This window comes from Triticum dicoccoides, chromosome 4B, assembly GCF_002162155.2.
Source record: "Triticum dicoccoides isolate Atlit2015 ecotype Zavitan chromosome 4B, WEW_v2.0, whole genome shotgun sequence".
Lineage (NCBI taxonomy): Eukaryota > Viridiplantae > Streptophyta > Magnoliopsida > Poales > Poaceae > Triticum > Triticum dicoccoides.
In genome coordinates this window covers 539,465,193-539,478,578 of record NC_041387.1, presented here as the reverse complement: position 1 = coordinate 539,478,578, position 13,386 = coordinate 539,465,193, and the positions used below count along the sequence as shown (strand labels likewise).

General features: G+C 48.7%; 1 protein-coding gene across 1 annotated transcript; it reads left to right on the top strand.

The window, feature by feature from the left end:
• Positions 1–7,724: 7,724 nt before the first annotated feature.
• LOC119291345 lies at positions 7,725–9,433 on the top strand. Its single transcript, XM_037570094.1, has 3 exons — positions 7,725–8,077; positions 8,445–8,614; positions 8,858–9,433. The coding sequence occupies exons 1-3, from the start codon at positions 7,816–7,818 to the stop codon at positions 9,095–9,097; spliced, it is 672 nt and encodes a 223-aa protein (XP_037425991.1). The 5' UTR covers positions 7,725–7,815; the 3' UTR covers positions 9,098–9,433.
• The last annotated feature ends 3,953 nt before the right edge of the window (positions 9,434–13,386 follow it).

The following is a 13,386-nucleotide window of genomic DNA, read 5'->3' as shown; positions in this document are numbered from 1 at the left end:
TTGCACCGGCGTTTTTGAGCCCGAAAGGCATGGTGTTAAAACAGAAGGGGTCGTATGGGGTGATGAAGGCCATTGCGGCTTGATCGGACTCCGCCATCTTGATTTGATGGTATCCGGAGTATGCGTTGAGGAAACACAATGAGTCGTTCTTGTGGTAGCGTCGATGATTTGATCGATGTGGGGAGGGGGAAGGGATCCTTAGGGCAAGCCTTATTGAGGTCCTTGAAATTAACACATAGGCACTAGGATTTGTCCTTCTTTGGTACCATCACCAGGTTTGCTAGCCAGTCCAAATGTTTTATTTGTCTGATGAATCCGGCCTCGAGTAGCTTGGCTAGCTCCTCTCCCATGGCTTGTCGCTTAGGTTCTAAAAAGCGCCGAAGAGTCTGCTTGACCGGTTTGTATCCCTTTAGTATATTTAGGCTATGCTCGGCCAGCCTGCGTGGAATGCCTGGCATGTCTGAAGGATGCCAGGCGAAGATTTCCCAATTCTCGCGCAAGAAATCAAGTGCAGCGTCTATTGTGGGGTTCAACTGTGCCCCAAGGGATGTTGTTTTTGTAGGGTCCGTTGGGTGGACCTAGAATTTGACTATTTCGTCTGCTGGTTTAAAAGAGGTGGACTTGAATCGTTTGTCGAGTATCACGTCGTCCCTGTCCACTGTGGAGCGCAGCGCAGTTAGTTCTTCGGTCGCAAGAGCTTTGGATGATGCCTCCAGGGCTAGTGCGGCGGTTTTATTTTCGGCGCGGAGTGCTATGTCCGGATCACTGGCTAGAGTGATGATTCCATTGGGCCCATGCATCTTGAGCTTCATGTACTCGTAATGGGGTATAGCTTGGAAGCTCGTGAATGCGTCCCGCCCTAAAAGGGCGTGGTATCCACTACTGAACGGGGCCACTTGGAATGTGATTTCTTCGGACCTATAATTCTCTGCAGCGTCGAATACCACATCTAGTGTGATTTTTTCCGCACACCGTGCCTCCCGACTAGGGATGATTACCCTGAAGGTTGTGCTGCTTTGCTCAATGCGGCTCTTGTCTATTTCCATTTTGTTAAGAGTTTCCTCGTAGATGAGGTTTAATCCGCTGTCGCTGTCCATGAGCACTTTAGTAAGCCGGAAGTCGTGCACAATTGGACTAAGGACCAGAGCGGCTGGTGCTCGGACTATTCGGAATTGAGGTTCATCACTGGCATTGAAGGTTATGGCCGTGTCGTTCCATGGATTTACTGCTGCGACGTGGCAGACTTCGGCGAGGCTGTGGAGTTCTCACTTGCACCTATTATTTGAGGCAAAAGTCTCGAAGACTGTCAGTATTGTATTGTTATTTTCGGGGGGATGGTGCTCTGCGGTATGGTTGATGAGGAGATCCTTGTCGCTCTTGGCCACCTGCCGGAGTATCCAACATGCTCTAAGGCTGTGTGTTGGTATGGTATCCGGTGTACTGTGAATTTTGCATGGCCCATTGAGCCATCCTTCCAATACAGTTCCTCGCCCTATAGTGGGCTTTGGTTTCTTTGTAATTGGATTGGGTGACTTGCGAGAGTGCACCCTTTTAGTTCGGACGAGGGTTTTAGTAAGAGCCGGAGGATTCCAGAATTTTGTTTGGGTTTTCCAGGCGCTTTCCATAGCACATTATTTCTGTACTATGGCCGCCAAGTCAGCAAAGTGTACTATGTCACGACGACTTATGGCGTTGAGAATTCTCTTGTCCGTGCAACTTTTACAAAAGAATGAGATTGCGTCTTCCTCGCGACAGTCCTTAACCTTGTTCATTACAAGGAGGAATCTAGCCCAGAAGTGATGTACTGTCTCTTGGGGCTCTTGTCTAATGTGGAAAAGACCACTTGTATCTGGGTGGGTGGGTAGATTTAAGTCCAAGCCCTGACCCGATCTGAGACCCAGGGGCAAAGTAGCTCCCGAGCTTGGCAACTTGGACTCCAGGATGTTGCCCAATTTTTCTGGCCCGCTGTCTGATTCTAGGTTCGGAGCTTGAGCCACGTCTTCCCGTAGACGGGTATCCGGCTCGGAGAGCTCAGGAATCCGGAAATAGTTCGTTGTCAAAATAGAGGAGGAATCAATGCATTGCTCCTCCTCCACCGCTATCTGATGGGTGACCGACGGAGAGTTAATCTCCCTTTGGTCGGGTTTAAGACCGATCTGATCATAGTCCGTAGCTATCCCCAGAGCGGCGATGCGATCCAAGAGCTCGTTCAGGGAGGAGAGCTCCATTGGATCCATCTGTTCGGTAAGTTCCGAGCTGACGTGGAGGCTCTTTTTGATAACCTGAGAAGTCATCGTCGGCGCGACGACCGATCGTACGGTCATGAAGAAGCCGCCTAGTCGGAGAGTTTGGCCTAAAGCCAGGTCTCCCCCAGAGGTGATATTGTCCTTGATAACAAGGCGAGCCATCAAGCCTTGCCGTGACGGCACAGTGGAACTCTCAATGAAAGCACCAATGTCGGTGTCAAAACCGGCGGATCTCGAGTAGGGGGTCCCGAACTATGCGTCTAAGGCTAATGGTAAGAGGAGGCGGGGGACACGATGTTTACCCAGGTTCGGGCCCTCTCGATGGAGGTAATACCCTACTTCCTGCTTGATTGATCTTGATGATATGAGTATTACAATAGTTGACATACCACGAGATCATAGAGGCTAAACCCTAGAAGCTAGCCTATGATTATGATTGTTGTTGTCCTATGGACTAAACCCTCCGGTTTATATAGACACTGGAGGGGGCTAGGGTTACACAGAGTCCGTTACAGAGAAGGAGATCTACATATCCGAATCGCCAAGCTTGCCTTCCACGCAAAGGAGAGTCCCACCCGAACATGGGACGAAGTCTTCAATCTTGTATCTTCATAGTAGAACAGTCCGGCCAAAGTATATAGTCCGGCTGTCCGAGGACCCCCTAATCCAGGACTCCCTCACTTGGCACTTTGTCTGCTCAGCGATGGACTCGGACAACGAGGAGGCATTCACGGCACCGCTGGAGGAGAAAGCCGATGGCGATGCCCATGACGAAGAGCACCTCATGGTCCTCGCCACTCTGACCATCCTGTTCGCGAGCAATGCAAAGCCGCGACGAGGTGGCTCGGCGCCGGGCCGGCAGAAGGCAAAGCAGAGGCATCGACTAGAGGGCTACTTCTTGCTCTACGCCGGCAACTTCGCCGACGCTCCACTACACAACAAGAAATTAATTCAGTGCCGTTATCAGATGAGCCAAAAACTCTTCCTTAGGATTGTGAATTCCATCCATGAGTTCGATAGCTACTTCAAGTGCAAGAAGGATTGCACCGACACACTTGGATTCACCTTACTCCAGAAGTGCATGGCAGCTATGAGGATGCTTGCATACGGAGCTCCCGGCGATATACTGGAGGACGCATGTCCGAGTCCACCACCATTGAGTGTTTGTACAAGTTCTGCAGGGCAGTGGTGGCAGTGTTTGGACCATAGTACTTACGATCACCCAATGTTGAAGACACTGCTCAGATCCTAGCATAGAATGCAGCAAGAGGATTTCCTGGGATGCTTGGAAGCATCGACTGCATGCACTAGGCATGGAAAACTGTCCATTTGCTTGGCAGGGGATGTACAAATGCACCAAAGGATCTTGTAGTGTGGTACTTGAGGTAGTGGCCATGCAGGACCTCTGGATTTGGCACTCCTTCTTTGGTATGCCAGGAACTCACAATGATATCAACGTACTGCAGTGCTCAAATGTCTTTTCCAAGCTTATTAAAGGTCATGCTCCTTCGGTGAACTTCAAGGTCAATGGGCACCACTACAACAAGGGATACTACCTAGCAGATGGCATCTATGCGAGATGGTCCACATTTGTGAAGACTATCTCAAAACCTGTGCCAGGAGGCAAGAACTCCTACTTTGCCAAGTGTCAGGAGGCTTGCGGGAAGGATGTCGAGCAGGCATTTCGTGTGCTCCAATCTCGATTTGTTGTTGTCCGGTACCCCGCTCTGACCTGGTCCAAAGATCAAATGTGGAAAGTCGTGACTTACTGTGTCATCTTGCACATGATCATTGAGAGCGAGCCGGAAGAGCCAGTGTTTGACACTGAACCATATTATAGGCAGGGTCCTCTTGCCCAAATTCATCACCAGTTACTGGCAACTTGTGATGCCTCCCTGAATATGCGTCAGGGGATCCGAGACCCATAGGTGCATCAAGAACTGCAACACGATCTGGTGGAGCCCCTATGGAAGCTCAAGGGCAACTCCTAACTCAACGTGTGATGAAATATGAGTTTGATTTGTTGAACTATTTGATTTGTATTGATTTCTGTGATGAACTATGTGATAAAAATTAGTTAGTGTTGAATTTGTATTGATTTTTGTGATGAACTATGTGATAAAAATTAGTTAGTGTTGAATTTGTATTGATTTCTGTGATGAACTATGTGATAAAAACTAGTTAGTGCTGAAGCACGGCGAATGTGGGCCAAAATTGGGCTAATTTGCGCAAAAAGTGGGCTGAAATCGGCGGCTGGGGGGCGACCTAGGTGGGTCGGCTGGGAACCCGAGCCCCCACGCCGATTTTTTGCGCCGGTTGGCCCCTAGGCTACACTATTTCAAGCCCCTGGGATGCCGAACGGCTGGAGATGCTCTAATTCTCATGTAACTAAGCGGGAGGTGTTGGCTTTCTCTTGTGAAGCTGACAAACGTTTGTAAACTCTTTTTCCCTATCTTAATAGAAAAGACATGCACTGCTCTGGCATGTTCTTGAAAAATATAAGTGGATGGCGTCTAGGAGTGGAATGTCTTCAAAGTAAAAGAAAATGTCTCTATATACTTTGTATATAGTCGCTTTTGCTATTTCTCATACAAGATGCTTGAAATTGATGCAAGCACAAAGGGATGAGAAGTCCTTAAACCGTCATGAATGCCAACTACTACCCAAAAATAGTTGATTCCTTTTGTAATAAGGGTTTAACATTTTTGTGAACCAACCTATTTTTGGATGGTTAGGAGGACATTGGTATCCTCAACTATATCTGGCCATGGGCAGCCCGGCTCGGACGGCCTGACTCGACCTTGCCCACGGGCCAGGCCTGGGCCTAGATTTTGAGCCTGACGATCGGGCCGGGCCGGTCCCAGGCCCGGGCCCGTCGTATTCATAGTTTATGGAAGAGGCCCAGCCCGAGGCTCGACGAGCTTTTCGTGTGATGTGCCAGGCTTGGGCCTGATTTTTAGGCTCGATGGCCGGGTCGGGCCAGGCTCGGGCCTAGGTTTTTTTCGTCGGGCTTTGGTTGGCCCGGCCCGACAGATGGCCATGTATATCCTCAACCCATCAGGGTTCAAATCCTGATGAACGCATTTATCCTGAATTTATTTCAGCATTTCGGGCGATATGCGTTCAGTGGGAGGAGACGTTCCCGTCGATTATGAGGCGCCTACAGTGACTTCGTAAAATCTCAAGATGATATGTCGACTCAGTCTCTCGGGGTGCTCATAGGGATAGGGTGTGTGTCCGCATTTATAAAGGTCAGCGTATGCGCATATATATATATATATATATATATATATATATATATATATATATATATATATATATATATATATGCGCTTTTGCATCTGTATTGTGTTAACAAATGATATATTATTTTTCTATGATTACATAAAAAAAGGTCCACATGAGCTTGCACTTGTTGGACACGTGCATAATCTTGTGTGCTTCTTCATGGTGAAGTGACCGTTGGTTTGTGGCGACAAAAAATATAGGTTTTATTTCTGGATAAATGTGTATCGAAAAGTGACCACACATGGTAGTGCTAGATACCGGATCAAATCTTTACTCACTCCAACCCTCCACGAGTTCAAACACAGACAAATTCGACCTAGCAAAAACAAAACAAAAAAAATATTCTCATAAATATAACATACCTATACATGCCCCTTATCTTCTACCCATGCATAGGTACTAGTGGTTGGGGCCTGCCATTGCGGGCCGCTTGAGAGGAAGCTATGTGTACCTCACCATCATGTCAATTTTTTTTAAATATATTCATGCGTCACGTGGACATCACATCCATCATAAAAGAAAAAACAAAAAACCTAGAGAAACTTTTCTCGAAAAAAGGTCTCCCTACCATTAAAAAAAACTCTAAAAAGAACTTTCTCACCGTGATCAATCAGCATGCGCCACATGGCATAGCTGGTTGGCCACCATTCCCGCGCCTCTTAATGGGTTTAATTAATGTTAGAAGAGTACAATATCAGGAGAGTCAAGGATGTATACAATATTAGAAGAGTGCAAACAAATGGTTTCATACGAACAAGACGCATATTCGGTTGTCCGGTTCGCTCTTTCTAAAGCGACCAAGAACAACTATTTCGATGGCATCACTAAAAACTGTCCAATTACACTCCACCATTCATGCTAATGGAATAGTGATAAGAGAAATGTTACAGATTTTCAAAAAATAAAAACATGTACGTAAAGATATGATCGTGGTACCTATACATTTTAATTTAAACCATGTTTCGACATGTGCATATACAAAAAGAGATATACGTAGATTTGAAAATAGCAAACAATAAACATATTTTTTGCTATTACAGACAACAAATTTGTGTGCGTAGCTCACATGATAAAGTATTACCTCCGTCCCAAATTATGTGTCTAGATGCATTGATGTCTAGAGAAATCTAAGACAATTAATTCGGAAGGGAGGGAGTATGTCCTAATGAGATTTACATGTACACATAGTGGATTTTTTTTTACAAATTATTTGAGGTTTCTCTATAAACAATTTGATTTCCCTTCTTTCGAAAACCTGCCCTGTGGAGCCCCAAATTTCCAAGAAGAATTCTCTCATTGCTTGGTTCATAATAAACATGGTAACTGTTCATGTCCATTATTTGCTTCAGACAAAAGTATAATTTCGGTCGCTCGGGTTTACTGAAAGTCTACATCTAGCACTCTCAATTGTTTTTGGGTGACATTTAGTCCCTTGAGTCTAAAAACCGGATATGTTTCATCCAAAACCAAATTGTCTTCATATTTTCAAAAAAAATAAAATCTATGCTTGTCACAGTTTTGGTTGCGAACCAAACGTGCTCCAAGTTTCCCCTTAATCCACCATTGGGTCCTTGCCAGGGGGGCCTTGTGTCCTTCGTGGACTTCTCTGCCTGCCCATCCTCATTCCACACTTTCCAAGCAGTCCTATGCATAGTTCTAAAAAAACAGATCCATTGTTCTTGTAAACTTGACATTAACTTTAGGACAATTTTTCATCATTTTTGTACGCTTGCCACATTTTGGTAGACCACCAAACACGCTCAATATTTCCCCACTAGTTTTGGTACTCTCCCCGGTTTGTCTCATTCATGCCACCACACCCCTCGACCGGTCGAGCCGCACCCGGCAATCCCACACACGCGAGAGCCAGAAAAAGGCAACGGGCGATTCGCCGGCCTGCATCGCTTAATGCGTGCACGGTCAAGTAACGTGGATTGTAGCTAAATTCGGCACACCGGCCCGGTCGAGTTAGGCGTCGACCCGCTGGGCGGGAGAGAAATACCACTTCCAATTATTAACTCCGGCCACACACAGCCGGCCGCACGTATCTCTCTCCCCCTCTCTCTCTCCTTTCCTTGTAAACATCCGAGACCTTGCCAAGTAGAGTACATACCGTGCTACAGCACCCATCGGCATCGACGGCACCAGCCGGGCGCGGAACCGCCTTATTATAAAACGGTCGCCACTGCCACCTGCGACGGTCACTCGCCCGCCCCGACCCCACTCTCTCCCCTCGCCTCTCAAACGCACAAGAGAACAAACGCCGGCGTGTGCTGCAGACATGGGTAACTGCCAGGCGGCCGACGCGGCGGCGGTGGTGATCCAGCACCCGGCCAGCGGCCGCACGGAGCTGGCCTACTGGTCGCTCCCGGCCGGGGAGGTCATGGCCGCCAACCCGGGCCACTACGTCGCCGCCGTCATCACCGCCCCGCACACCGCCTCCGAGGGGCCCGGCGCCGCCCCGCCCGTCAAGCACCTCAAGCTGCTCCGCCCCGACGACACGCTCCTGCTCGGCCGCGTCTACCGCCTCGTCAGCTTCGAAGGTACGTCGCTTCCGATACCACCAAGCTCCCGCCGCCCCCTTCGATCGCTTGCGTTGAGACGCCGCGCCGAAAATGTTTCCCGGCGTTAACTTGTTGCGCGTGTACGTTCGTACCTTCGATTGCGACGGGCGAGGGAGGGATTAATCTGCGATTCCCGCCTCTCGCCGTCCGATTAAATGCCGTTTTTTGACTACTCGTGCGGCGGATTAAGTGGAGCTTTACCCGTAATAACTTTCTGGGCCGAGCTGGCGTTCTAGGTGTCACCGTACTCCATTATTTGCTAGTATCGTCTTTCCTATTCTGTTCCCACCGAGGAGTAACTAACGAGATCTTCTCCATTGATTGGTGCTATGCGGCGATCAAACAGAGGTGCTGAAGGAGTTCGCGACGAAGCGGCACGTCAAGCTCAGCCGCGTCATGGTCAAGGCCAAGGACGATGTGGCGCCCACGAAGCCGGCCAAGCCCAGGCGCCGGCGTGGCAGCAGCGGCGCCGACGCCGGCGTCGTGCGCGAGGAATCCGACCGGTCGCTCGCAAAGGTGCGTTCGCATCTCTCCCAGTTTCCGAATGTTCACTCGCACATGCATTGCAACCACCGGCTCGCCCCAAAATCTTTTGTGATCCGTTCGGTCGCCGTCGATGGAGATCATGGATCGATCCATCGCAGCTCCTACGAATATCTTCGTCGCATTGAACTGCCAGTCCTCGTCATCGCTGTCCAAACTAGTTAATGCAGCGAAACGGCCGTGTCACCAACCCTGCACTTTTCTCTCTCAATCCAGATCATGCGCCAGTCGGTGGAGGAGGAGGAGAAGGAGGCCGCGGCTGGACCGACCTCCGGCCCCGTGCCGAAGCCAGGAGCAGACGACAACAATGGCGTCGCGGCGTCCGAGCCCGGCCTCGACGACGACGACGACGACTGCGACCTGGAGTCGCTGCTGCCGCCCGGCCTGGCCCTCGGCAGGCGGCTCGGCCCGCAGTGGCGGCCGGCCCTGCAGAGCATCGCGGAAGGGCGAGACTGAAGCCGGAGTACACGGCCGGATCAGACGCACGGCTCCGTCTCTCTCTGTGTGTATGTATGTGTAAAATGTACTCGGGCTGTACCAGCTGGGGCGTGTTGCGTAGCTGCGGCTCCAGATGCCTAGTGGTAGTAGTGCTAGTAACTGTGCAAGTATGGGTCACTGGGTGTAAAAGTGTGTAACGTGACAGATGATATGGACTTTTGACTAGTCCTCGAGAACCAAAATGACCACGCGATCAAACTGCTCGAGCCGTGGGTCGAGCGTCCCGGGCGGCGAGCCTCCCACATTATTACGTATCGGGAGGCTCAATCTCTTTTGATCCAACGATGCTATACACACGACACATGTGCACGATTTGTGGACGATGTAGTTAATCAAGCCGTTGGTTTGTGGGAATAAACTGCAGGACATCGTCTGATTTTGAATCGTGCATGAATCGGCCACACAGGCGTCGTGCGCAAAGCAGTTTCGCTTTTGATCGAGAGAGAAAGATCGGGATGCTCAATTGATCTCCAGTCATAGAGGCTCGTTCGGGCATCTGAACAGCGGCCGGGTCAAGCGCTGAGCGCCATCATGCACGTGTAGCAGAGGCTATCATCGAACACGTGCACGGTGATCTCTGATAGTCTGATCTCCCTCGCTCCGCAGGGGAAAGCCCAGGTTTCCTCTGCCTGCCTGGTCTCCGGACTGATCATCAGCTCGGCTCCGTGACAAAAGCCAGGGAGGGATTCGGCAGTGTTTCAGACGATGCATGGATGGACAGATGGATGCGTGTGGGAGATAGGTTGGGGACTGACCCGACCTGACCTGATAGAACTTGACCGGCGACGTGATCCCCATGTTGCCCATGCACTGCATCTGGTATCTGTATCTGCCTATCCGTCTGGGCGACGCTGCACTGCAGCAGGCGTGTAGTAGCTCGGTAGCCTAGCTTCCGAGACAAGAAAAGTCGACACGAAAAGTGCCTGCATAGATAGCTCCCGGAGGGCAAAATTCCTGGCGCAGCATATACTGTAGGTACAGGGGCACGAGAGGCGCCGAAAGATTCGTTCGCCTCGTTAACCTGATGGACTGATCGGAACCAGCACTGGTGCTATGGCCTGCCTAGCCGCGGCTGGAATCGTTTCGTTTTGTTCTCCCCTGAGCATTGTGGTGTCTCATGCAACCAGTCAGTGCAAGGCTGCATGCATTCTCCGGTCGCTCGTCTGAAAGTCTGAAACTAATGATACTCCCGGCATTGCCGCTAGGCCGGACAGGAGAGAGATGACCCCGTCAGAGAGGATTTGATCGAGACCCTGAACAGATAATATTTGGTCGATGATAGCAAGAATCAAACAAAGCAACAGCCGTAAATGGTGCTCTTGGTCTGCATGTACTGGCCGGGCTAGTTCTGCATGCAAGTGGTTGCATGCTTCCTAGAATAGGCGAGTAGCGGCACATCACTTGCGCAGCTTCCTCCCTCCAGATCGGCCTCGCCTGCTCGTCTCCCTCAACAACCGGCAGCCTCCCCTCTTCCGGATCAAGCACCACAATCTCCTTTCGTTTTCTTCACTTCTTCTTGTTCAAAAAACAATACCGGTTCTTCTTCTTCGTCGTCGTCGTCGCCGATGAGCTACTACAACCCGCATGCCCCTGTCGGCGCCCCGCCCCCGCAAGGTGAGACGTGATAATCATTATCACCATCATCATCCTAGTTTTCAATTGTGTTCGTCAGAGCCCGTTAAATTTTACCCGTTTCAACGGGCCGTCGTGAATGCATGCTCCGATCTGTTCTTTATTCTATCAAAATCACGCGGACTGACTAAATCTCGTTGACATTGCGTAGTATAGTTACTAAAAGAAACAACTGTCGCCGACCGACAGTTTGCACGAAATCGTTTTTACGTTTTTTCTGCGGCATTTTGCATTTTAAAATTTTGATTGATTCTTGCATTCGCACTGACACTGACACATGTAAACGTGGTCGCGGATCAGGGTACCCGATGGATCCGTACGCCAAGACCGGCGTCGAGGAGAGCCAGCACCAGCCGTACCCGCCGCCGCCGGGCCAGCCGTACCCGCCGTCGCCGCAGAACCAGCCGTACCCGCCGTCGCCGCCGAACCAGCCGTACCCGCCGTCGCCGCCGAACCAGCCGTACCCTCCTCCGCCGAATCAGCCGTACCCGCCGTCGCCGCAGCAGCAGCAGAACCGCGAGCAGTACGCGCCACTGCCGCCCGGCCAGCCGTACCCGTCGCCGGCGGGCCAACCGTACCCGCCGCCGCCGGGACAGCCGTACCCGCCGCCGATGGCGTACCCGGCGCACCCGTACGCGCAGCCCTACGGGTACCCGCCGCCGCAGCCGTACCCGCCGTACGCGCAGCCGCCGCCGCCCCCGCCGCACCGGCACGAAGGCCCGTCCTTCGCCCAGGGATGGTACGTACCCGCAACCTCACCTCGTCATCGGTTGACAGCTTCAAAACTGCGACTAGAGTTAAGAATTCAGAGGGTGATTGCATGGTCTCAACTGTCAAGAAACGTCAGAACAGAAATGGTAAAATGATGGGCACGAGGTACCGGGAAAACGGGGTCACGATGTGCTACCTTTGAGACAGGAACACGTCTGGGTCTGTCATATGCAGACCATACGTGTATGCGAGATGACGAACTAGGACTCCATTAATTAGCCAACACTATGCCCCCTGATCAACATACATTAGTAATTAGAAACTAGCCAAATACTCAAGATATTTGGGATATTTCAATGTAGACTATGTATAGACTAATACCGAGTGTGCAAACACACTAAACATGTCTATATGCATCCAATCTAGGAAGAGAAAAGCTAAAACATCTTATATTTATGAACAGAGGGAGTGCGTCTTTTTTTTACTCTGGATATTAGTTTTGCGTTGAGTCAAACTTTATAAAATTTGACCAAATTTATGTTAAAAATATCAACATCTAATATAAAAATATGCCCCATGATGGATCTAACGATATTGATATGGTCTCATGATTAAATACTATTTATAACTTAAAAAAAATCCAACTCATAAATTGTGCACCGGTGATGTGTCTTCATATTTGGCTCTGTTTCATTCAGACATTCGAAACTAGATATCATATATCTATGTTTTGAGAGTATTGTTTTCATCGTAAAAAGTTATCACCCAGCGATTTATGAAGTTGCCACTCTTTTTTGATATTAAAGCATTGTCATTCAGTTTACTTGCTTAGTTTATGACACTGATGACGAGTCTTCGACACAAGTGTGAAAGTGAAAGTGCAAAGTTATAAGGAGGCGCTATAACACAAAAACTATCAGCTAGTTACTCATTTGTAGAAATAAATTACCAACACCATAGGGATGTCATTGGTGATGTTGTATTAGTTGTCAGCATGATGGTGGTGCACTTACAAGAGATGGTACTAACATTGATGTTGTGTGTAGTTACCATGACAACAACACATTTGCCATGCCCTTCGCTGGAAACTTACTAGGTGATGTAATTATCATGTTTTAGTATTAATTATCACCTTGTTGGTGCGATGTAATGACATGGTAACTACTCCTTTAATATGTTATTATATGTATTAACATACACATTGATCAAATTAGTAAACAGGTGTAGTATCACGACGATGGTGATGTGCACATCAGCCTGCCTAGAACATCATGTTGAAGATGTAGTCAATAGTTCGTTTTGAAGTAGTTGCCACCATAGTAGTAAGACTATATGGTAAGTTGTTACAAAGTAGGTAACTAGTTTCTTATTGCATGTTAACAAACGTGTTTGGAAAAAGTTTTTCGATACATACTTAAGTGAAATATAGCTTTGAAGTCATCGTCGATATAAAAGGCAGCACTGAAAAAGATTGTGGAACTAGCGGATGATTTGAGCTACAAAAGTTTATTTTAACAATCATGAAATCAAGAATTAGTGGGTTGATGTCATCATATTTTGTCCTTGTATGTGTTTTCATAGCAACTAAACTTTTCCCCTATGTACCTTCTAATTTACCTTTTCTTTCATGCCTTTGCATACACGTCGGAAATCACAGACAAGAAAACTTGCTAAGACAATAATTTGTACATTCATCCTCCTGATTTTTCATTTTTAGTAACTTTTTTTGTACTTTGGTTCATCGGTTCTTTGCAGATGCTATAGTATATTGTTGTTACGATAGTTGATTCCTGACTTCCACTATATGTTCTGTGTCCAGTCTTGCAGCATGTTGTTGCTGTTGTCTCATGGATGCATGCTTCTAAGAGAAAACATGGATCACTATACAAACTGACGGAAGACTT